The sequence below is a fragment of the Melanostigma gelatinosum genome (assembly GCF_949748355.1).
Source record: "Melanostigma gelatinosum genome assembly, chromosome: 17".
Taxonomy (NCBI): Eukaryota; Metazoa; Chordata; class Actinopteri; order Perciformes; family Zoarcidae; genus Melanostigma; species Melanostigma gelatinosum.
The window spans coordinates 19,446,609-19,473,703 of NC_136650.1; the positions used below are offsets into that span (position 1 = coordinate 19,446,609).

The 27,095-nt window shown below is 43.6% G+C and overlaps 1 protein-coding gene across 1 annotated transcript in view; it reads right to left on the reverse strand.

Annotated features, from left to right (window-relative positions):
- Nucleotides 1-4,036: 4,036 nt before the first annotated feature.
- Nucleotides 4,037-27,095, reverse strand: part of ctdp1 (CTD (carboxy-terminal domain, RNA polymerase II, polypeptide A) phosphatase, subunit 1) — a 43,650-nt gene continuing 20,591 nt past the window's right edge. Inside the window, exons 12-13 of the mRNA XM_079288562.1 lie at nucleotides 22,510-22,727; nucleotides 4,037-5,654 (exon numbers count right to left, since the gene is read on the reverse strand). Coding sequence (XP_079144688.1) covers nucleotides 5,474-5,654; nucleotides 22,510-22,727 — 399 coding nt within the window. The 3' untranslated portion in view covers nucleotides 4,037-5,473. The remainder of the gene's footprint in view (nucleotides 5,655-22,509; nucleotides 22,728-27,095) is intronic.

A 27,095-nucleotide genomic window follows, 5' to 3' on the forward strand; every position in this document is an offset into this window, starting at 1 on the left:
TTATTTGAATGGATCATCATTTCATCTGATTTATTCCCTCATCAGAATGTTTGTACAGTACATCCGTGAATGCACCGTAAAAACACACTCTCCATTACGTCTGTTATTGGAGGTGATGATGATGATGCCAATCACAGATGTTAATTGTCATGATGATAATGATGATGAGGATAATGATGATGAGGATAATGATGATGAGGATAATGACTGTCATTATTACTCGGATCAGGTGCATTGTGTGTGGAAATGGGTGATCATGACGATGATGATTAATATTACACAATCATAAACTACACCTACGACATATTTGTTTCTTAAGCTCAGCACAAAGTCTTCCCTGATTGTATTTGGTACAAAACTAAATTACAAACGACACAAAGTAGAATTAAACCGGAGGGCCAAGGTCTCCATGAGCAGTGGTGCGTTCAGGTACACTACCGTTAGCTACAACAACATGTACGTTTAACGGCCTCTCTGATGAGAAAAGGCTTTGTAATGTGATTTAAGATTAAAAACCATTTCATGTTTCATTGCTCATTATATGCTGATTGAAGGGTTATTTGAGTAAAATGTCCTTTAACTTTCTGGAGGAATGATTTGTATTTTTTGGTGCAATTTCTATTTGTCGATCTGTAATGTTGTGTAAGAAGTGTGTTTCTGACAAATGTTTCTGTATTTTTGGTACAGTATGTGCACACCAACCAACCAACAGCTACTATTATACAACACAGACACACAAACAGACAAAGGGAGAATTATAACACCTTAATACATTTTCACATCCGAACGAATCATTTGAATCCGTGTCTAGATGTCCTGTTTCTACAACTACGTCAGAGCTCTGTCTGACCGATCTTTATTTGTGTTGTTCTTGCTGTGTGTCTGCCCTCAGTGCCCTCAGTTCTTAGGACCGTAAAAGCAACAGCACAGAGTAATGCTGCTGTACAGCCACCACACCACAGCTGACACCTCTGTTAAGGGGGGATGCAGTAGAAGGTCACAGACCCCGAGGGCTCCTCTCTGTTCTGCTCAAAGGAAGCCATCGGTCATCAGAACTGGTGCTCTCACCTTTAAAGCTGGGGCAGGCAGGACGTATTTTTTGTCATCTTTTGGCAGACAATTCCATCATAACTTTTCAGTATATTATAACTCAAATGGCCTGAAAGAAAACTAGACTTCTACGCCTCCTCTCGGCTCTGTTTCGGGAGACTTTGAACAGGCGGAGCAGATATCTGACCTCAAGTGCCGATCAAAGCAAAGCTTCTCGTTGGCTTCATGGCTGATCTGTCACGAGGCACGACGGTGGACTCAAACGCAGACCAGAAGTAGAGAGAAATGGAATTTAATAAACACTTAAGTCAGAACGAGCACTACAAGAACACACAGGGAATCCAGGGACGAGACAAGAGACGAGGCTGCAAATCCAGCAGGACGTGGCAGGGCAGGCAGACGGGGGAAACCGGGAGCAGGACAAGACAAACAGGCGGGTACAACACAAACAATGATCTGGCAGTGGGCAACTGGGAGGCAGGGGGTTAAATAGTGGCTAGAACAGGTGAGGAGAGCTGTGCTGATGAGGGAGTGCTTGATTAGTGATCAGGGGCAGGTGAAGGGAGTTAGACTGGCGCTGAGGGAGTGACAGGTAGAGTGAGGAGCTACAGCAAGAAACACACAGAACACAAAGCCTGATCGGGACACGATCAATCACATGTGTGACTCGCTACCGTCAGGACGAAGGCAAAGGACGAACTCGGCAGAAGATCAGAGATGTGAAGGTGTGTGAAGTTACCAGTGGGAGCAGCTGTCACTCACCAGAGAACACAAGCTTTCTTGTTTCATGTTGGCTGAGCTTTAGGTTGAGACATCTGGAGAAAAGAGTTCAGCCTCATCTGCATGACCAGGCTTCTAGTTTAGCAGCGAGAGGTTTGTTAATCCACGATAAAGCACACAAGTTCAAGCAAGTCTGACAAAATGGTTTAAAAGTCCATTTACCAGCTTTTACAAAACCGTTCTTGAAGACATAAAAGCGCGAGATTGAAGATTGGGAGCATTTTTCTTAATGGCTCTCAGCATGTAGACGGCGAGCTGGAAGCTCATAGCTAACGGTGCTAACAGCGCAATGTACAGCACAAGTGCTGACAGGGCTGTTTACCAGAAGGGGAACCGGAGGGTGGGCACTGCACGATGACACCGTCAATCAGGACGGCGCTATTAGCTGCAACCGCCATACGAGAGCAGCGCAGAGCGGAGGCCATGAGCTAACCAGTGGGGCACGCTCACGTGCACGAACATGAACTAGAAGCATGTCAAAGAAATATTTAGTATGTCCCCAAAAAGTACCAGGATGTCCTCCTGCATCCGCTCGCATTTTGCAGTATAAAAGCCAGCATGCTCTTTCTGACTATTCTGACCCACAATGCAGCAGATGCATGAGCGAGAGGGTCAAAGTTCAAGATGCAATGTTTTGATGAAGCAGTCTGTCCCAATCGAATACTGGATGCAACAGTATGTACTTTGTAAGGCAGCTGCAGTATTTACTGAAAGTAAAAGAATAATAATGTGATTTGGAATGCAGCGCAAGATGTTCAACAAAGACGGGGAAGAAGAAGAAGAAGACTGCTAGATTGTAAATCATCAGGACATGAGGTCCAAATGTGGACCCACAGTACCTGAGAGTCAAACCGCCACACAGGTGTCAAAGAAACTGGCCTGCAGCGAGACAAAAGAAAGTTCAAGCAGGCAAGTGAATTATAACCAAAGGTTCCTCTAGATTAGAACAAAGGCTCGCGAGACAAACAAACCGTGCTGAGACGCACAACACAGAGGAAACCTAACCACAGCAGAACTCTCACCAACAGAACCAGAGCAGACTAATCAGAAATGGCAGCAATGGAAGCAGTGCGTGGATGTGTTATGTGCGCTCTTATTACTCATCAAAAGGCATTTTGTGTATATTTATTATTCAAGGTTGAAACCATTCAACACCAAGTCAGCCAGCAGCTTGAAAAGGTGGCATGCCAGTGGATCTTGATGGTCTGATTTTCAACTCATATGTAATGAAACAAAGTTAAATGAACCCCCCCATTCATTTCCAGTTTTCTAAATGGCTTGGCTTCCTGTACGTAGTAGCTTTTAGCACCTGTGTCTCCTTTCAATCCACTTTGTGGATCATAAATTAACAAAAAAAAAAACCAGCTGCAAAATTGAAATAAATTTACATTGACATGTGGACTCGAACCACTGCGGCTCTGCAAATGTGAGGAAAACAATCCAGCCTGGAGGAAAAATACCTGCTTTCATCAGAGGATAAACGCCTCTCTGTTTATTGCTGTTTGCTTTTGGCTTTTAAAGGCAGCGGCTCATCACGCGTTCCGGGAAAGAAGCGCACCGAGCGGGCAGAGTCACGCTTTTAATAGACTTTATGGCTGTGATTTATCCTGCCGCTTCCTGTGTGATCTGCACCACACCTGCAGGCCTGGTCCTCCGACTGAAGGCGCAAGATGACAGAGTAAACAAGCCCCCGAAAAATGTACACCACAGACCTCATTTTGAATCCACGATCCCGCTGTGTTTATTTCTGATTAAAAGACAAGTTCAGAATGAAATGCTGAGCTTTTCACCTGCAGAAGTGAGTCTCTGTCTTTTACTTTTTTTTGCGTCTAAAATTGCAAACGGACGGCTTGTGGCGTCCGTAAAGCAGGTTGCAACACATTTGGTACACACGCATCAAACTAAGCGGCGATATGGCACGACGCCTAATGGTGCCGCTGTTTTCATGCACAGAGTCCATGAACTGAGGAGTATTTCCTGCTGGGAGCCTTAGTGCCATACGCATTATGGTCCCCGTGTTCTAAACCCAGCACAGACGAGGCAAACTAATGGACTCCATCTGCAGAACAAATTAATGCTCGTGTTCAGGGAATACTTGATGCATTTCATCGCCCCCGAAAAAAACCAACAACCCATTCCAGTCATGTTACTTAGAAACATTTTTATTTGATGAAAGTATTTTGCTCTCTCAGGTTCAAGTAGGAAATAGACTTTACAAATACTATACAAGTCAGTTGTTCGATTGAAACTGGAACACACCGCAAACACAAATAAAAGGGGAACGGGACGACTGTCGCTGTGAAAGGATGAACTGGATGAACTGGATGTGCTGTTGGTTGCAGCAGGAGAAGGTGAGGGCAGAGACTCAACCAGACATGTGCTCAAAGCTCCTTCACTGTTTGGAAGCTTTGTCTGGTTGCCAAACATTAACGGTTGAAATGGCAGCGAGATGGAAGCGTTTGATAGAACCTCCGCAATGTGTGATGTTAGTAAAGTGCACGCGGCATTGGTTATATTTACTAACCAGGCTGGTTTAAACCAGAGGACGCCTCTCTCTGCCTGCTGCTCGTTACTTTGAGGTTATCTTCCTCTGGACAGACAACTAAAAAACTTCAATTTTGGAGAAAATAATTTGTCTTTTTGGCTCATTTTCGGCAGCTTTAAAACATATTTTCTCTCTCAAGCTACATCTCAAAAATAAATCATCTGCTCGCTTAGTTTAAGTTCCATATTGACGTTTATTTGTTTTCTACCACATGAACCTCCTGGTGGCTCCGTACCTTTGTTCTTAGGTCAGACATCTCAGAGAGGAAAACCTTAAAACAAGACTATTTGAATACTATGGTAAGCGAGAAAATGTGTTTTGTAATTTGGGTTAACGTACCCTTGGTGGTAACGAGGCTTCACAAGGGGTTTAAGCTCCAGTGTACACAAGCAGAGGCTGCGTGAGAGACGCCTGTCAACTGTACGACAGCAACAGAAGAGACGGGTCGGCAAAGGTGAGCCGACACGTATAGAACACGTGAAAACGGAGACAAACGTCAGTGTGATCCAGTCCACGGCGATGGAGACGCTTACCTCAGCGTAACGTTGTCAAACGTAGAAACACATCGAGGAAGAAACGACTCAGAATAACCACATTCAAACGTCTAGATGGGCCGGTTGCGTGTATGAGCCTGACAAACTGCTGCGGAGGCCAGAAAGAAAAGTAAAACTGGAAGTCCAGAGTAAAATATTTAGCTGCACGCCTCGACAAACCTATTCCAAACTCTTTGGCATGTACGACCACCTTATCATTTCCTTTATCCTTTTCTCATCAATGTAAAAATTGAGATAGGAAAAAAAGTAAAACAAGAAGTATCAAATGTTATGCCTCCTACGGTTTGTTATCTTACAATAAAATGTTAAACATCAAAATGTTTTCTGCCAAAAAAGGCCATACATCAATGCTACAAAACAACCTAAGCCTTTATTTACACGGCAACACTTCTGTACAGGACATTCATCGTGATCGCGGCACACATTCATGGCTCATACATCCTAAACACACGGATTCCAAAAGCAGAAAAATAGGATTTTTAGGTACCGCTTCTTTTTGTTGTCGTTTTCCTTTTACTGTGAATGAGTCTCTTCATTTTCCACGTCACATAAAGTCGTTGAGCTCCAGCTCCAAGGCTGCGGCCATCTCGTCCGCCTCCGAGCTGCTTCCTCCTTCCTCCTCGTTGGAGTCTTTAGAAGACTCGTCGGCAGATTCCTCCGCCGCCTCCTCTTCCTCAATGTCGCCCTCTTCCTCCGTGGCTTCGTCGTGCTTACGTTTGTGGCCCCTACGAGAAAAACACAGAAGATGATTTAGAAAGAGAAGTGTACAGCTGACTCAGACAGGAGGAACATGAAGGTACCATTTAAAACAGACACCTAAATGCTGCATGTTGTTTTTTATAGAACAAAACCAGAGAAATTGAACAAAGCCAAGGAATACACATTTACTTGCTCTGTTACTTTCAGGAATACTTCGATACATACATACAGTACACCAGCATCTGTAAAGATGAATCATTACGGCGTTATCTTGTTTGTTTGATCTCTATTATCTGTGGAGGCGTTTAGGATCATCATCAACTCTATCCAGTTAGTTTTTATAGTGTAACGTTTGGCTTCTTAGCAATAATTTACAATGTTTAAACAGGAATAAACTGACAGACACAAACACCCACAGTCCTCCTCAGGTGGTAATTCCCCAGTAAACAGTGACATGTTGTGAATAACTCCCGGCCGAGTTTAGGTCCAGCTTACAACAATAGCTTTTTACCTTAACTTGGGCCGTGAGGACCGGACGATTCACTCGAAGATGTTGGAACACATTCGAAGTGTCGGACCCCCGCGTGAAGTCACTTTTCAACGGCACGCTTCGCAAATTTGGATATCCATCTTCTAACAACTGCCTGGTCATTTTGTAGATATCTACAAATGTTTCCACCCTGCCAATTTAAGGCACTTTCTGGTGGACACAAGGCTGGAATGTCAGTTTCCTCCAACGCTCCAAACCAAACGTGCTCCGTGACTGCAGACATTTGTTCTTTACACAATAGATATTGTAGCTTCTGTCGTTCTGACGGTTATGAAACCATCCCGGCAACACAAACCCTAATCACGTTGCGGTTTCATTGGGGTTCAGATTCAGATCCTAGAATAATACAAAGACACCAGGAAGCAAACATGTTCCCTTTAAGAAAGTGAAACAAATATGCCGACTGATTTAACATCATTCGACCGTTTAAAACAAGTTAGAAAGAAATCAACCTCGTAGAGCGGGAGATTATTGGAGAGGTTTGAGAGATGCAACATGTTCCCCGAATCTCAGCAACAAGGACGGCGAGGGCAACATGAGAACAACAACTGTGAGAATAAGACCAATGTTGAGAAAATCAAACAACATATTTTCCTTGAAGCCAGACCATCATCCCGTCCCACACCTGATCGGATGACTGCGGCTCCACCAGCTGTTATTGGTGCTTGATTTCAGAAATACACGGTGTCCGTTCAGGATATCAATGCTTTTCAAACCCGCCTTCCAACATCTGTTTCTGGACGAATGCGATGCAGGAAACAAAAAAAGAAAAGTGCTACACAAGTACAAGCCCACTTAATGTTCACTGTAGAGAACACTGGGCTGTCCGGAAGTTGTAAAACGTTGAATGAATCGAGTCGAGAGGAAGGTCGGCCCCAAGCCCAGAGAGAGCACTTTAAATCAGGCTGCTGTCAACAACACAAGAGGCCGGCAGGTCGTAATCATCAACTGCACTTCTGGTTATTTATGCAACCATTAGGAGCTCTGTTTGGGTGAAAACGGAGGACCAGATCTACTGATTTATTGGTGACATGTCACATTTCCTGCTCTCTCCAGATGGTTTTCGAAATGGCACAAATGTCTGTTTTGTGGGGGCAAACGGGTAATAAGGTGTCGGTTACGATAGACAGGGATGTTAAGGCCATCACGTGGAGAGGTTATTATCCGTTTGCGCTGTGTGAGTGTGATTGCATTCAGGGGAGACGAGAGGACAACGCCACAGAGCGCCTGGCTGGCGAACACACCACCTGCAGCTACAGCCGCCTAAACGCATCGTTAGAGATTCATAAGTGATATGAAATGACTGATATAAGTCAGAGATACATTTCTACCAGACTGTGTGTGTTTAGGTCCAGACAGCAGGGTTCAGAGGGGCTACGATGGGCAAAGACTTTACATATCGGGCTCGTCTACCGTTTAATCTCCCCACGCCGAGTAACTATCACCTCTGATGAAGAAGTGAGCTCTTACTGAAGTCTGAGGCTGTGAACTCCACCCAAGGCATCGGTGGAGGAAGGAGGCAGAGAAAGACGAGGAGAGGAGGAAGCCCTGCAAAAAGAGACTTCAAAACGCTTCCGACAACTCCGCTTCCAGCAAGAAGGGAAGGAGGGGCTGAGGGAGAGAGGGAGTAAAAGAGGCAAATGGAGGAAATAAAGTGTGAAATAGGAGGAAACGGAGCATGGGCGAGTGGAGGTAATGAACTAAATAATGAACTAAGCTTTTGGGACTCTGGTCTTCTGGGTTCCCCTGCAGAGTTCCCCTGCAGAAGGGATACTCCAGGTCACCTCCGTCCCGTACCATCACTCCCTCTCCCTCCATCATCTCATAGACAGCAGATGTGTCAAATGCAGTTGTAGTTAGACGCATCACCTCCCGCCCCTCACGCTTCTCACAGCTCCGTATGCAGCGAGCTGATAAGCGGTGCAGTGAAACGATCTGCGCTCATCTCCCCCTGCTCCTGAATTAGATCATCTTACTATGAAAACTGACAAACCGGAGGAGAAAAGGACGAGCGCCGTTGCGCGTGCGTGGTGTTGTTTTTTTCCTTCTTCACGAGGGACGTGTCAGCTTTGCTTAACGAGGTTTCAACAACAAGCAGACGTTCAGCGGCGTTGCAAGGAAATGAGAGGCGGAAATGCACGACGGTGCAACGGCGAGCTCTCAACACAAACGGCGACGGAGGTTTTCTTTGAGGCCAAAAGCTTTTTAAGGCCAACTTGAGAAAAAATACAAAGATTTGAGACAGGATGCTGATGGAGATCTGATGTGCTTGTGTCAGAAAACAGAGCGATGACAGATGTTGCTTCACAGCACATGTAGTTAACGGATCTTCAGCAGCAGTGTGCATTTTGGGTAAATTTGATCCAGTACCTTTTGACAAGAACCCCCCCCCCCGGCACACTGATTGTAAATGTCAGGTGAAGTTTCATGAGGCTTCAGCAGCGCGAGCTGCAAAAGTAAAGTGGCTGTATTCCAAAGTTGGTCTTTTTAAAGCAGAGTTCCCTCTTTGTGTTACGATCCCTCTGCTGTGACTCGGCGCTGCACACAGAGGGGATCTAATGGCAAACGCAGAAGCGTGATATTAGGTTCAGTTTCACAGAGACGGTAGATTTTGTTGCCCATAATTTGGAAGTGGATAAAGAATGGATCATTACAGCAAGCAATATCCGTTTCTGCACATATGGGTACGTTAATATTGTTTTGGGACCGACTGGAGGCATTGTGAAGCTGTGATTTAACATTAGACCGGACTGGATACTTGCTGTGTCGCATATAAACCAGTAGCAGCTTGGATATTAAAGTAAAGGTGAATTAGGGTTGTTGTCCTTCACAAAGTTTCACTCGACTGTAGACTACACATGCAGAGAAAACCCCACCCGTGCCAAGGTAACGTCCCCGAGCAACGAGTGTGACAAAGGTGTGATGCAGCTTGTCGACTGTGTGATTCACTGTCAGTGTCATTTATATCTCCCCAGTCACCAGTACAAGGAGAAGAGAAAAAAGAAAGGAACCGCCTGCTTACTCTTTACAGGTTGGCACGGCGGGACATAAGTCGTAGACGTATATCTCGTAAACTAGTAGATCTTTGTGACGGCGCGGTTAATGCGCAAATAAACAACAATAAAATATCAAAGGAAGTTCTGTTTGGGCCAGCTCCAAAGCTGCTTTATTCATTTGTATGCTCATATTGTTCCATGCTCATAAGATATTTGAGTTTTTGCTTCGGGGCTTTGCCGGAAGTGTGCAAACAACCCCGTTATTATCTCTCACACCTCACAAATACTAAAGCGCGCAGACAATGACAGGTTCTATCCGAAGCTCAGACAGCTCTGAACATGCCCTTTGGTGGCGATGGAAACTCGCATCAAGTAATCAATGTGTATTAGCACGCGTCACTTGATTCACATGTTCGTTCTTTCATCGGGGAGCGGTCATATGTTCAGACCGGTCACTTGGAAAAAGTGCAAAGTTAATCCATGTTCAGGGGTTGTGTGAAGAATCCAGTCAGCAAAATGGCGGTGACTGGTAGCAGACAGATGACGGACTTCATCAATATACTGTGTGACTGCAAAGTTTAAAGGGGCACTCCATCAATTCAGCACTTCACTGCAGAGACGATACTCAGAGCTCGAGATATCCTGACGTATGGTCTCAAATAAAAACTAAGAATCCTACAATTCAGAATAAAACTTAAAAGTAGGTTTCTATAAATGACAAAAACACTGTTGATGCAAAATGAAATGTCTGAAATCTCGTTTTTCTGCTCACTATTGAGTAAACTATCGTGCGTCTGTTATATAGAGACTGAGCGGACGAGATGGTGGTTTCTGAGCTCTAGAGTTAGACGAGTGTGTCGGTTTTCTCCTCCGACTCTCGGCAAGAAAGCAGATTTCCCAAATTCTCTCAGCAATTATTCTCAGAGTGCTATGTCAGCAAACACAGTGAAATGGAGCTGATCAGAATGATCATTGATTGTACCCATAAACCTTCAGTGCAGCTTACTGTCTGAATTCAAGACACAAAACTAAAATCATTGTGGCCTTTCATGAGCCAAAATAACTGTTAAAATCTAGATATCAACATGTTGGTGCATTGCTAGATATCCACTCACTACACATATATACTAAAGAAAATAAATACTGTCTCCGTGTGGTTTCCCGTGAGTTCATACAGCGAGTCTGAGGTGATTATGATGATTCAAAGCTGCAATACTGGGATCCGCTCCGTCTGAAGCTGGGACACCTGCTGAGGCATGAAACTTGGATGGATGCTCTTTGATTGGACATGGAAGTGAATTCGTAACCTCTCGTCTGAGGGTTGAAGTAGGGGGGGGGGGGGGGGGGGGGAATAAGGTTCTTGAATAAGGTTCACTTTACCGAGGTTAATCAAGAAGAAGTACATGCTGCATTATGAACACTGCCATCAGGGCTCAAATGAAATACACAGATTTTGGACGTTAACATGAAGGTTTTAGAACAAACCACGACTACTTTGATACTCCCACGGCCCATGTTCTCCTCACCAGTACATGCAGCGGGCGGAGAGTGCTGGGCGCAAAGAATGTATTAATTGGCCCGCTATAACGAGGTGGCACCTGATGAGGTAGTCCTCTGTTCACGCATCTATTGTTGGCAGCTGTCTATTGACGAGGGTCATTTATTCCTCCATGATGAGCTCAATGCAGAGACCAATCTCAGGGCCTCAATCAGCGGTGGGTGAAGATTTGAATTTTTGACATTCATAATGAGGCTTTTGTTTTGTTAAGTCCGGTTGTTTTGACCGGTCCTCATGTAAAGAGCATGACGACGGTTAGAACAGGATGTAATTAGAGGTGGGAGAAAACATCCATTCAGCTGTTTCATGATATACGTTTCTTTATCATTTGGACAATTACAAAATGTACTCGATGGTGCAAATCTACAAGTGACAGTTCAACGATTATGAAGTCAACGCCAAACAGAAATGTGCGAACAGACTTCACCTCTGCAAACCACTCCGATAATCGTGAGGATTACATTTAAATGAATTTAAATGGAAGCAAAGTTTTGCAAGCCCTGAAGCCTCCAAACCCATGTATGCGTCACTGTATGCATGTCTCACTGGTACCTGAAGCCCACACCAACGCAGCCTCCTTGTGTCGTTTCAACACAAAACAATGGTGCACAACTGTTAAGGCTGTGGGGTATGTTCATGACTCACACTCATCGTAGTCATGGTATGTCTATATATATATTTATATCTAGTCTTTTGGATGATAGGTGCAGCGCCCAGTTGTACATTTTCTCACAGAATAACCCTTCCTATGCACGGTGTACATACCCTGGTAACATGTGACAGAGGTGCATAAAGTTGGAGAATGAAGGTCATCCCATGCAGAGCAAAAGCTGATTTTCCTGCATACTGAATGCACGTCTGTGTGTGAGGACTAATAGCTTACAATGTGATAAACAATGGCTATGAACAGGCCAGCCTCCCCCTGAGATGCATCTCTTTGCTTCACAGCGAGATCAATCCGAACCAGGAGCATAAATCGAAAAACTGCCTGCATCACCAGGTCGGAGCCAAGAGCCGGCGGGAAAGTGGGTCAGATTACTTGCGGTTTTATTTTTTCTACTTCTGTATTCCTCCTCTTTTCAAATATATGAAACGGCTGAGTAAGCATTCCTGTCCCACACAGCCTGCCGCCTCTCTCGCACCGCTGAGCTTTGTTTATTACGGAGCGGCGGGATCATTGTGCCGCTTCTCCGTGCTGCTCCGCTGGAAAAAAATAAATAAATCACATACTGTGTTGGATTCAGAGCGCTCACAAGGGGAAGCCGAGCAAAGCGGACCGCTGTCGGTGTCTTTCAAACCCATGTTACGTGCGGCATCTTTTCAAGGCAGCCGTCGGGACTCAGGCGTCAGGCTTCATTGGCAGTTTAACAGGACGGCCGTGTGTCGCCAGACAGAATGTCCCGTGAGCACGATTGATGGACTGATGGACTCAGTTATCGCTCCCAACACAGTCACACGGTTTACTCACACAGTACTTATGAATACCTTGAAGGCTTTTAGTTTCGGCTGCCGAAATAGTGTCCGTACCTGACAAATCACATAATCACAGAGCCCAGCGTACCCGAAGCAGCTCCCACTGCATTTCACACAACACAAAAGTGCAGCCAGCTTTGTTTGGACATAAATCAGATGACGAGGAAACACCGTTTTAAATGACAGGCTAAATTCAATTAGGCTGTTTGCTTCACACCGTCCCGACACCTGCATGAATTCCAGCTGTAATGGCGTACATTTAATTAATCTGCAGCAAGCAACGTGCCCTGCAGCGGGGGGGACAGATACAGGAGCTCCGTCTTCACAGAGAGAGCCATTAAAAATAAAATAGAAAAAAGAAGAAGCTGTGATACGACAAAGTCACGTCTATCTATGAGCTGCAAACAGCGTTCATGAATGCAAATAGAATAATTTGAGCACATACTGGAGCGATGAAGTGCTATTACAGCAGTCTTAAGGGGTCTAATTCTTAAAAACAATTACCCACAACATGGCCCTCGGGTACAGACGTTGTAATTGGAAAGCTCATGGAGTCTAACTTGCTGTACAGGCTTTTAGGTAACAGTCTTATTTTCCTTTAGAAAATGAGGAGTGAGGAGTCACTTCACCCTCACCTATGAAAATACATATACATCTAGAAAGATGCCGTAGAGGGTTGAAATACTTGTTCCAGCCTTAAATATTCCTCTATTCATCTCTACCAAGAAGATAGTGCAGCTTGTATTTAGTCTAGGAGGCAAAAAACAAGCTTTTTTACAAAAGACTAGATGTGTAGGTTGTTTCTTTGTTAAATCAACCCAGAAGGGGAAAAAATAACCTTTTGCAAAGAAAGCCAATAATTAGAATATTTAATACATTGGAATTCTTTACAGCCTTCATACGGTGCAGAGGAAGAAGAAAAGCCGTGGGATTTAAATTATCGGGTTTTTCGGTGGTTTCGACGGCATTTAATGCCGAAACAACAGCGGAACGTTTTAAGATCCGGGTGAAGTTTATTTTCCCTCTAATAGAGTTGATTCGATTATCAGCGGTATGCTGTCCGTCAGATGCAATTATCAATGTTTACTTCCACATGTGGAGGGATAAAAAAAAAAAAAAATGGAACCACGGCTCATCGTGTTATGTAACCACGGCACTACCGAGCATCTGTAAACATCATGAATCACAGAGTGTGTGTGTTCCTTGTTTAGCCCTTTTTCAAATAAACTCTCAAAGAATAGATTTTGCACGGAACGTGGAAAGCTAATTTTGTCTTATTTTAAGTGCCACTCATGAGCAGGCCACAACAGAATGAGCTGGAGTCATATCGGCTAAGCTGTGAGGGGGCCGCTGCATTGCAATTTAATGAGATGATTAATGTCAAGTATGGTAATTTACTGTGGCTGCACATCGTGTTTGTTGACAAAGGTTGACACTGGAGAACTTCCACGGTGTGAAAAGCATCCATTATTTAATGAGGGATATTTGAGTTCTGGTGGGCGGTCAGGGTTGACTACAAACAAACAAGTCATAACTGACAGTCAGCGAGACTGCAGTGAGATTCAGCGAGTGGGTTTACATTGGGCCTTCGTTTTAAGGACGTCGACGAGGGATCTAGACTTAAAAGTGCCGCTTGGTAATTTTGAAACACCAACTGTCTAAATACAGTTGCAGAGAAAACCCGATTCTACTCCTGTGACCGACAGTAAAGATGTCCCCAAATTGACTCCTGATCATTATTTAGTCCCATTTGTGCATAATTCTATGCAATTGCAATAAGAACTGAAGACAAAACTCCCCCGAAGAACTGATGCCACTACTGTAGTAGCTCTGTGTCATAATTAGTTGGAAAAATATCACAGATAATGTAAAGAGATGTATAGGGGTCTTTTTGGCCGAAATTACAATTCTAACGTGTCCATTTCACCCTCCCTGAGATTCTGTGGATTTGCCTTATTTGACCAGAAATCCCATGTAGAGAATAAAATTGTCTCCTGGACAGAGAATGAGAAAGTGCTCTGTCCTGTCGGACTGTTGGATCTTCTACCTCTGGCTTTTCTTTTGTTGCATGAAGCATCACAGACCGGCCGGGGTTGGCAGACATGAGCACGTTGTAACCAGCTTACTGACGTCACACAGGATGATTTCAGTTCTCGGAGTTGTCAGTTTAACACTCGGCAAATCGATTTTTTGTGGGTCCTGCACAGACATGACCGCACGAAACAACGGCGCAATCGGCCGGAACGGTTTCATCGGGTCCAAATCGTCACCAGGACGTAGGTGTGGCGCCTGCATAACTCCAGCCGTCAGGAGAACATAGAGGTGAAACATTTCCCCCCGGAAGACAATTTGCACTTTATCGAACAAAGAACAAGAAAGTGGTGCCGTGCGGTGTCTGCACAATGAATTGGCTTTCCGTTGGAACAAGGGACATCTGAAAGCAGTGCTACGGATGAGGTGGCTCTAGTTGAAAATGAGTTTCAGTGCGTAGATGGGGACGCAACAGGTTCTGTGTTTGTATCGGGGCTTTGATTGCACCGCTGCCTCCTCTATTTGCGAGCAGCAGTCGTACAACGAAACTATTTCTGCATTAATAAGTGTTATTTTCTTGATGCTCCTGACAAACTGCCCAACGTTTCAAGCAATTCTCATCTAACGAATCTCGGGTGCCGGGAGCAACAGGGCTGTACTTGCTGCTGGAAATACAACCCCGACCCAAGAAATGAAGTGATGATGCCAGCGTGAGAGAGATGACAAATGAATCCCGGGAAGCAGAACGGAGAGAACGGTTATTCTGGTTCACAGATACGGAAGAGAGGAATTACTTGTCACACCAGGGGCCACCGTTCATCAAGGTGTGCCGCAAACCAGAGCTCTTCCGCATGAACGCAGAGATTAGCAGCGCGGTACACCAGTTGCCAATGAGACGCGTATATACAATTCAGAGAGCGGCCATATTAAGTGTGACCACCAATTTAAGGTACAACATTTGGTAAAATGTACACGAGTGGCAGCCGTCCTTGAGGCTACAGCACACTTTCAGAAGAGACGACAACTGTGTCCAGAGCAACATTAGCACTCAAAAAAACACAGTATTGCTGCAGTCTTTTCAACACTACACAGAATGCAGCTTAATACTCTTTTCACGATCATACCGGCCAGAGGTTTGACAGAAAAGCATGACAGCAGAGCCAAAAAGGCAACGCTGCTCTGCACTGCTTGAAGACCAGTTCAACCGCTCTGGAAAAGCTAAAACCTCTGGAAGTATTTGAAAGAAAGAAAAGCACATCGCCCTCGAGAGCGTCAGGCTACCGGCTACTTACGTATGCATGTAAAAGATGTAAAAGCTTTGATAATTCATCCACACACATTGCTAAATCAGCACAAACAATGAATGGCTCAAAATCTGCTGAGGTGTGCCGCTTTCCCTTTAGTTTACCGACAGCGGCTCATTTCTAAAAAAAAAAAAAGAAGTGCCTCCGGCTTATTGCTGTGGCACCAACAACATCCACGGAGAGAAAGTGGCCGTGCACCATTCGGCCAAACAACATGTAACTCAAGGACACGCTGACTAAGCACCTTCTGGTTCAGACCTGTGGTCTCTTTGCTTTTCTTAGCTTGATTTTGTGAAAGCAGACACCTTGCTCCGATTCATGAGAATTAAATATTAATGTTGACGAGCGTCAAACAACCATTAACTTACAACCCAAGAGGGGACAAATAGGAGAGTACAATAATATATACGCCGTGTCAAAGTAGAGCTTAAATTCCTAATTGTGACAGAATTATCAATGAATGTGCATTTTATAGTGGGGCTGATTGTGCCACTTTCAACTGCAATGCTCATTCACTCCATTGTAATGTCTTAACAAGCTTTAAGTGGCGAAAATATTGTTGTTGCTGACCGTAAGGCTGTGATGACTAATGGCTCCAGCAGTGTTGAATTCAGCCCTTCCATGTGAAGCGGTTTGTGATATATACGGTATATTGCCACTTATTCAAATGTAATGGTTATTTATGAACTATACATGCTGAGTAATGTCAATACCGGTGAATCAATTAATCAATCAAGACAAAATTACAAACAAAATATTTGATAAGTTGAGTAATTTATGAAGCACTCATTGTTCTAACGTTCCAAAATGAGGATTTCAGTTTTGATAAATTAAACATCTTTTAGATTTGAACTGTGAGACGGAGTGAGCATTTAAGTCAAAACAGTGTGATGGGCACATGCACGGTTTGATCGGATGCAAATGGAAACCAGTCTCGTATTTCAAATGTTTTCACATTTACACACATGAATGACGCACGCATGTGATGTGACAGTTTTACTTTTATATGTTTTGATGCAAATAACCGCTGTAGATGGATTCGTTTTGATGGTTTAGACTGACGTCTGGAGGTGGTTAAAGGTTTGCCTGGAGCCTCTCTGTCACGTGTAGTTCTTGAAAGAACACCGGCAGGTCAGAGTTCATTAATGGCCACGAAAATCGCAATCGGTGCATCTTTCGATGGCCATTTTTCACTTTTCCTGTCATTTTATGTATTGAACAGAACATTTCATGGCTGCAGTTATTACTTCAATCACAGGATAGATCACGTGTAATACTCTCTAGGCCAGGCATTTTAAATCACAGAAAATAATCTGAATCGCTATCGCAACTGTGGTCAGCAAAATTGCAATTCGATATCTTTTCCATTTCATTCTGCCCAATCTCATGTTGTAAACCAAATGGGCCGTCTGCAAGAGAGCTTAAGAGCCGTCTCGCGTTACATTCCTCAGCTGCTCTCACCGCCACAGCTTACGGACAAAATGTAAACGCTCATGTGATAACGTCAGTGAAATCTGAGTATATCTTATGCCAAATTAATTGAATTAATCCCAAAGGGGAATCTGGGGCATCGCAGGAGAAAATGTTGGAGAATGAGAGAGACGTTGCAACAGGCTCATTGTCATCTGGCTTCATTACCAGAAGGCTTTATGATAAAACACTTAACAATGAAATCCTTTCTCAACATCTGGCAATCCACAGCCTTGATGCCACTGGAACTACAGACAGCCCTCCCCGGCTTACCAACAACTTGCATATTGGGGATAAAGAGTGCAAATCAGGACTATTAATCCTTAAATTGTAACAAAGTGGAGCATAATTAGCTTTTATCCTCGACTAGAGTCAAACATCTATTCAAAAGGTTTATACTTAAGTCTGGGATGCCACAAAAAAGAAATGGACAATGAGTGACCAACAGGCAGGGAAGTAACATAGTGAGAAAAAAACCCAGGGGCGTGTTGCTGCTCTGTGTTTCATTAACAGCATTAATAAGCACCTCTTTGATATCACACAGTGGGTGCAGTCAAAAAGACGACGCAACGTCATGCTCTGCTGCTCCGCCGACCTTTGATTCCGACATTAATGAGAGGGCACAAATCTTTTCAGGAACTTTTAAAAGACCACTTCTCAGACTGAGCTGAGGGACTTCTGTCGTCAATTACCTTTCCTGAATCGGGATGTTTGAATATTTTAAACCAGAGCACAAGTTTCAAGTTCCTGCGCTGTGAAAGGCGCAGGTTTTCATTCCCAACATGAACGTCTGTATTCGGGTATTTTTATGTTTTTGTAGAAATTTGACACGATGTAACAGCAGAAACCGACTGTAAACTGCTCGCTCAGCATCAAACATGAGACGTTTGACTTGAAGTCAGTAAAAACAATCTATTTTTAACGTTTGAAATAATAATTCTAGAAGCTCTTAAGTTATACGATGTGGTAATTTGATTTAGACGTCAAAATCTTTCGGCTCGAAAAATTTCAATTTTATACGTATGAAAAATGTGGTTCAGATTTGTCTAAATGATTAAAGAACAGCCTCTCTGAAAAGAATGTGCTAGAGTAAACATAAACATGGCACGGCTCCACTGTAAAGTCCTTTCTGTCACACTTCCCAGACTGAAGACCGGAACATACGTTTGTGTCCACATATATGTGTGTGTGGCTGATGAAGAACACAACAGCCTTCTCATGGGAGACCACGCATGAAGTGCAAGAAACTGGAAAACATCGAGTTCGAAACACATCCGACGAATAGGGGTCAGAAAAAGATGAAAAACATTTTTAATTTGCCATCCTGAATGGGAAAACTTTACGACCCCATTGGCCTCCTTCATCACCTCCGCTCCGGCGATGTTGTAATAACGTGCTCACTCTGAAATAAACACACTCCAGAGAAACAGTGTGCGGGGACAGCGGTGTGATGGAGCATCTGAATAGATGCGGCTCACCTTCGACGGACGGGAAATTAAAAGTGAGGAGAACTGATAACCGCAGATGTGTTTGAGCACTGAACGGGTCGAATTGCTGCAGAAGTCACGACAGAACTACGTGTGCGGTAAGTAACAAATGTTTGTCGTCCCCGATACCTCAGCATCTGACATCCAACACAAACCGTACATCCATATTGTGACGGACTAAAAACGGTACAGTCCCATAATTGGCACTTTCGAGTCAACACTCTGGTACCTAGTTAATCAGGTACCTTCATTGTGTTCAAAAGACTAGAGCGTGGCAGCTAACTGTGTCCAACGATTTCTGTCCTTCATCTTTACCAATTAAGAGAACAAAATCACTCAATCAAGCGAATCTGTTACAAACATGCATCTGCAGATATGTTTTAAGGATACACACACACACACACACACACACACACACACACACACACACACACACACACACACACACACACACACACACACACACACACACACACACACACACACACACACACACACACACACACACACACACGCGCGCACAGAGAGAGAGTGTGTTACCTCATTCTCTGCTCAGGTTCCTCCACTTTATCTTTACAGCGCAAATAGTGGTTTACTGCCACATTAATTCTCTGAATGTCTTCTATTGCACCTTTAACGTGGCAATGTTTACGATCTCATTTAAATAAATGTCATACTGTTCATATCCCTTTAAGAATAACGTCTCGTCAGAGAACTTATATTTAGTACTTACCGTACTTTTCTGAAGTACTGTATTGAACTTTTGTGATAGTTTAGCTTTGTCTGGTAATCTTCCGACTATCTGCCTTTAAACTGTCAACACAAGGTTACTCACAACACAAGATCAGAGGCACACACACACCTTAAACTACACCGCCACGCCCTCACTCCTCATTCATAAAGCTATAAAATATGTTTTATAAATAAATGAATGACTTTAAATTGGCAAACAAACAAAAACGTGAATCAGCCTGATGCAGATTCATGAAAGCCCATCATGCATTCAAGGTCTTAAGACCGAGCACGCAATGATCCGAGTGAACAGATTTGTAGGACACGCCGTGCCGAACAATGTCGTGAAAGGAACCGTCTGAGAGAACGATGTGCAGGGATACAAATCATCTTTGGATCTCCTCTGTTGAAGCCAATTATTTTGATCCGACTCAAACGCCGATCGTTGGGAAACACGGCACTGCTCAACGGTTACTCGCTTGAACTGCGGGGATCTCGATTAGGAAAGAATGAGATAATAAACATTGAAATTAATAAGACGTTATTATCTGCATGCTGTTAGCTGCCTGACAGAACAGAAAATACAGAGACGGAGCAGGAATAGGAGCAACGTTGTTTCTACAAGAAAGGAAGTCAGGAGCCGACACTGAACGATGGCAAGAACAAAACAGAGACACTCGCATCACTGCGGTATCTTAGCAACAGATGTATGTCTATTTTGTGCCGAATATAAGAAAGTGGGGAGCCGGGGATGGAGAGCGACAGAAAGGCAACTATTAAAGACGGCTCCCGGAGGAGTGGAGGTCCCACAGAGTCACGTCGGGATCGGGAAGCCGTCTTCTGTAAAGTCTCACACGGCCTCTAATGGCCCACTGGGCAACAAGACAGACTGGAGAATCACCCCGAAGCAGACTCCGTCTCTACAGAACATCACTGTAACCTGTGTCGATCCTTAAATAATACACCTTACACTTCCTACACAGAAACGTTTGACATTTGCAGTAACATCATGGCTAATCATCTAAATCCTCCATTCTGAATACTTACTGTTGAGCTCTACGGGAGACTATTCCTGAAGAAAGATGCTATTGAGTGGAATTATGGGAAATGTAGTATCCAGCGTTTCTGGATCGTCACTTATGCTAAAGACAAAAGTCCGAATATCTTGGCTTCCACCTCTGGGAACTTGAACATTTTTTATCTGCCCCCTGTGAGTCCTGCAACTTTATGGAAGAGCAATACTTACTAGCCGGAGGCTACTACCTTTGTATGCGCTTACTTGTCCTTCATTCTAGGTTGTCAGGGATGCACAACGGATCAGGAAGTTATATTTTTAGTTTGAGTAGGCCTTTAAGCAAACTGTGTGGTTCAAAATAAATTGCATAACTGTACAACATCGCTTTGCGAGCATGTCTTTCCTGCTTTTGAATCTTTCATTTTTCTGTGACTCTTATAGCATCGAAGGACGTTGGTTCTTTTTGCGGTGTGTACAGAGGTCCTATAAGAATATGTGAGGTAGAGCAGAGACAAGTGTGCACGCTACTGATGTTTGAGAACCGATTCTAACTAGTTTCCATGAGATGTACCAAAAAGACAAGAAAAAGACAGAAGGAAGTATAAACTGGTCAGCCCCCCCCCCGGTGTGTCAGGCTGCCTGATCAATGTGCAGCTCCTCTGCACCACCGCACTGACTGGAGGTGGACATCCAGAGGCCTCTCGACAGCAACCGAGCGACACAGACAACGGATATTTCAGGCTTGACTCATTAGCAGCAACCTAAGGTGTCGGACCGGGACTCACCAAAAGAGGGAAACGAGAGAAAGGAGGCATCATGCTGCTGCCCGCTGAGGCTTCTCCAGCAATCAGAGCAGCGAGGCTGAACATGGAGTTGCAGACATGAAACCCAAATCAAATGGAAGAGGTGCCGTGGCTCAACATTTGGACCTGAGGACTACAGGCTGTGACCTTTTGTTTGTGTGATGGCTCCTATCCTCCAGTGAAACGTTGAGTTAAAGTTGAACAGACAGTTGTCACACACAGGTGTAACTAAAGACATGTTTAACTGCTGCAGTGCACTGCAGCGGCTGCTGGGACGGAGCAGTCGTTAATGTAATGTAAATGCCACAACACAAATCACGTTATTCCCCAGATCAGTGATTCATGATGCATCAACTAATTACTCATTAAATCATATTATTTACTCATGATTTGCTGAAGGTTTAAAGATGGCTGACAGCACATTTGTGATAGGTTACCGTATCACTTATTAATCATTTACATATGTTTATAAATGTTTTGTTGGTGATTAGTTCATTATTAACTTAACCAATAAATCAATTATGACTGATTGACATTACAAAGTGTTGCCGAAATCTCAATTTAATGCTCGCTGTAGAGTAAATAATTGAGCGTCTATTACATGCAAATGAGTTATTTGGGACACATTTTCAGAGGAGCATGAAAGAAATAAGAGAAACCGCTGATGCAAGCAACAAAGTCTATTCAGATTCAGGTTAGCAAAATGTCTTCAAAGAGACATAAAGTAGGAGAATGACAGTGAAGAAAAGACGAGAGCGAGACAGCGCTCACACCCTTCGTCACATGTTCAGGTGCGGAGAGAGGGCCGTATATCATTGCACTTATTAATAACTAAGAGGGGGAGAAGTCATTTTCCCTGATGACCAACCAACTCCGTATTCCACTTCTCTTCAGAGAGAAACAGGGGATTTGCGATGTCGGCACATTTCGGTGAGCAGTGAATGTAGCTGTGACACGGTGTTTTACTTTGGTCTGGACTAAAAGAGAGATTACTTACTGAATGTTGAAAGACACCGCACAACATTTCTAATGAATGCACGGGCAAATATTAGAGGCTAAGGATGCAGAAGAGACAGTGAAACGACCCGTCAGCTGTGCTCAACTCAGGCCTAACCCGTCAGCAGCGAGAGACTCTCCGATGTGTTCACAACTCCCCGACTGCCTGTTTCAAATTTGTCTCCATCGCAACGGACCAGACCGCCTGGCCTCCGCACCGCTGATGGAGTGCTGTGTTGTGATAATAGTCAAAGTAGATGCAAGACCTGGAACTATACAGTACATTTGCGAGGATCCTCAACCCCCGGACATATTTATCATTAAGACCTTTAGCTTCTGTTTTGGTTTTATAGAACTCAAGACGTCTGTTTCACCGGGACGTTAAGAAGGGAAGCTGAGGTCGAGACACACGAAGGACTCGGAGTGTCGAGACGGATGGATTTTGAGATGGTGTTCTGTGTCTCACCTTGTAACACCTTCCTCACTGGGTGGTGTCTGGATCTTCTCATCTACGCTCATCGCCTGAGGACCGAGCTCTCCTGCTGCTGCTGCTGCTGCTATCCGTCCAGCTCCTGACTGCTGCTGCTGCTGCTCCCCTTCATCCTCCACCTCCTCATTGCCTGGCTTCTCCTTCCCTGGGCCCTCACTTTCGTTGTCGCTCTCCTCGCCCAACATGTCGTCCACCTGTTTTTTTGGGGGGGGGGGGGGGGGGGGGGGGTTTAAAGAGGGAGCTTTTGTGAGATGTTGTTCTGAGCTTTGGACAAGCCTAATGTGTCAAACAGCATATTGTGCACCAAAAGAGTCAATTCCTCTTTCTACTTTATGGATGTGTTGTTGACATATTAACAATTTCAGCATGCATACATGTATATCATAACTGCCAAAAACATCCTCACACTTTGCATATGGACCGCTCAGAAGTGCAGATAAGATGAATTACTTTCTCTCATTCCACTGAATACAAATGAGTCCTTTCATTATTTTGTGAAAGAAATCCACCAAATTAGAGCCAAACTATTACTTATTTGTAAGAGATGATAAAAGAGAAACTAATGAAATGTATTTAATGAATAATATCTACTTAAAGTATCACTGTGTGCTTTAGCCTGTTTCCTTGCAGTTAATCATCAAATTAAATCTGGAAAGTGGTTTTCCTTCTCAAAATGATTGGGTTACATGATGCTCTGTAATCTGGGAAGGTGAGTAAACAGTTCAGAATGTGTCATTTAAGCAACTAAAGACTGAAAAGTAAAAGATTTTTAGAAGATCAACATAACCCACAACATACTGTACAATCCATGATAAGGATCCCTTAAACTAAGGAATCGTACATTTAGGAGATACGCTTTACTTTCTTGCTCCGAGAGTTAAATGACAAAATTGATACCAAAAAAAACACGGTGCCTCGTAGCTGCAGTATCATTAAAGCTTATATTTTCTTGTACAAAAAGTGAGGAGAATTCGCATTTCAGTTCGACTTTAAAAGTAAAGCATGAAAGTGGAAATTGTTAAGAATACTTCTCTGACATACTTTTGAGCAAACTGGGCTTCATGTGCAGGAAAAATAACAGGACAAAAGTCAATTTCTCTGACACTTTTTCCCAGAGTGGCAATTAGGAGGAGCTGTTACTGTGGGAGCAGTGAACTGCTGATGCCCAGAGCGATGAGTTTCAGCTAGAGCCGGGGCCAACTGAAAGAGGATTTGATCGAGTTCCTGCATATCTTACGCCGTACTAAATGCCTGTAACACCGTGACAAGTTAGTGCCTCAAAATCGACACATTTTTGTAATTTTATCCCAATTTATTGCCATACATGTGTTTCACATTTCTAATACTAATACCCAGCCCTGAAAGTTAGGCAAGTTTCCGGCACGCAAAGGATAAAGTTCCCCTTAGGTCTGACTTTAAACGAAAAACATTAATGTCTAAGAACACGAACGTAACTTGGAAGAGACACAGTAGAATACCTGCCAGTAGAAATCAGCAGCAGAATAGGTGAGGCAGAAACAGTGAGAGCTCGACACATTTCCATGCAGCCAGTCAATCAGCGCTCATTGTCCTGAATTTCCGTTTTCTGTGTTATTATACAAAGAGCGTCTCCACCAGTCTATAGTGGAGCCCTGCTGACGGGGGCTTATGCAAGCTTCACTCTCTGTAACAACCATTGAGTGGTCATTTAATGTGTGCCCAGAGGAAGATAAGGGATTCACGTTTACAGAGAAAAAGCTCACCCTGAGGACCGGGCAAAACGAAGCGAATACAAACTGCATTATTCGTAAATCAACCAACAAAAGAAAAGTCACATAAAAAGTGGTGCGGTCGGTGACAACAGGAGCACAAAAAGCCTCCGATGCCACTTCGCTCATACCTGTAGTCACATGCATCAAAGGCCGAATGCCATACAGCTACTGGCTCAAAAGGCAAGTCCCAGTATTCATGAACAACAAGAATTCACAGCTTTACTCCACTTTACTGAGGGAAGAACTGTAGCATCTTTTGAGGACAAGAATTCTTCAGCGGCTCTGCAAACGTGAAGATATTGGCATTTCATATTGGCACTGACATTTCACAAAGGTCAGTCAGGGATTGTTGCATAACGCTGCACTGAAAAACATTACTTTGGAAAGGAACAGGCTCAGACATGAAATAATTCAGAGTTAATTCAGAGACTCTGGTGTCCTGTTCTCATTCTGTATGGCTTAGAAAAACTTCTTGACTGAATTGCTCCTGGTGGAATGGATGTTTAGGGCCCAAACTGGACATCTGGCCACAGTAAAACAACTGAAGATATTTCTGTCAGGGGCTGTGAGCAGATGGAAACAAGAGCAGGGGGAATATTCATAGCGCTCCCGCTTTAGGGACCGGCGATTGAGTCTGGTTTGGATTATGCAGCGGCTTGTCTGTGAGCAGTAATTTGCTGGTTGTGTCCGTATGATGGCTGACTGAACCAGACTCTGTCGCACTGGTTTGATGTCTTCTATCTCGCTGCTTTAAAAAAAATATTTAAAAAAACTGTGGCTGTGAAATGAGTTCACATTTTCAGGACCACGGACAGCACCACACACTCTGCTTACTGCGACAGAACGATGACTTCACCTTTACTGTTGCATTCTGGGCTATTAATCGTTTTTGTCATTTTCATGAGCAAAAATGCCAAAAGGTGAATTAAATCCAGCTTCTCATTTGTAACGATTTGCTGGTTGTCTTTCTCAAATATGATATTAAACACAAATATCTTTAGGTTTTAAAATGCTGGTTTGGGCAAAACAAGCAATCTGAAAATGTGATCCTTGCCTTTGGGAACTTTCTATTGTATTCTTACATGTTATGGACAAAGGATACATGAAGAATATTTTCATATTTCACTCATTTATGAATTTAAAAAAAACGTAGTCTGCGATACTATATCTTAATAAATGCAAAATATTCCATAATGAGCCTGTATATTCTGCAGACTCATGCAGAAGCTTGTCCTCTCCAGTACCTCCTGAGGATTCTATCTCACCATGGATGTGGGAGATCAATACCTGAAGGCGGAGGGAGAGCTGAGATCACTGACTGATGACTGAGCTAGATCTCCTATGATCCCAGACTTAATGAGCCACGTCTCTGAGGGCCCCCCCGTGGCGTCACACGAGCACTGACCCGTGTCTAGAGCTTCACATTGCCGTGTGTAATGATCATTCACACCTCATTTGCTCATGTAGCATCCATCCGGATTTCATTTCATTTTGTGGGATAGAACAGTTGGAAAGTTTTCATAAATCCACAGATTTTGTAAATACTGAATCAGACATACAGTGGCAGATTATTTGAGTAATCAATATGCAAACATCACAAGACGAGACAAAGGTCTAATGGCAATGACAACCAACATTAATTACATACATCAATACAGTATAATCATTGTATTGTCTGGTGCTCTAGTTCTCATTATCTCATTTTAGAGTTCGCTAATATTATATTTATGAGGCATTTTAAACACCATCTATTATACATTTGAGTTTTTTTTTTGTCTACATGTCCCTTGGTGCTTGTGTTAAATGCAAGTAGAGAGAGAGAAAGACCACAATGCAATGCACCCACAAGGCAATGTCGTCTTCAAATCAAAGGAATGTGGTAAAGTAGACGGTAGGCATTGTTAAATATTGCATAGGTTGGTCTTACTCGTCGTATGCCATGTTGTTCCGTTTGCTGACCCTTAGTAGCTACTGTAGCCGGCCTGATACTACAATCATAGCAACCGATTAAGCAGGAATACATGGAAGACTTTTGTATTCAACATCATGGATGGATAATCGGTGGATAAAGGGAACGCTCTGTGCCGAGTAATGTCAGCTTTTTAGTTTTAGGCTACACGGGTTGAGTTCAAATGAATTTGAATTAATATGTTCATTCTAATGAGCATCCTTTCCTGACTAACAACATCTAACGGATGACCGATACACCACAGTGCACCGTATGGACTAAGTGAAAGCAGAAGATGGAAGCCAATGCAGCCAGTCCGAGGCGTCACAGCCAACAAGAGAGCAGCAATTCCATAGAAAGGTCACCCAGTTGGTACACCACTTTGCCGGCCAACTCGTGCGCATGTTGCTCCAGGTAAACTGACACATACCAGCATGTAACCACTGGTGACATTTAAACGCAAGGCCATCTGCCTGACTCAGATGTGCACTTTGCTCCAGCCAATTAAGACAGGATCTTTCACTTTGCCCCTGAAGACCTAGAGTGTTTGAAACATCACAGACTGACCTTTAGCTGAGGCAGTCCGAGGAGGGTGGCCTTTGAAATACAGTGTATCTACAAAGGACCCTTCCATTTTATACAGTACAGAAGGATATAATTATTCTGACCAGCAGTAAATAGTCCTACCCTCAAATTATGATAGAAATGTCTACGCCTTGGTGGTGTTAAGCGTCCCAAATCACAAATTGATGAACCATGTTGTATTACACACAGACTTTGCCTGATAAAAAGGCCCCTAAAGGCTCAGTCACTTATCTTTATTCAGGTACATAAAAATCAGGTTGGGCCTGCTGCTTTAAATG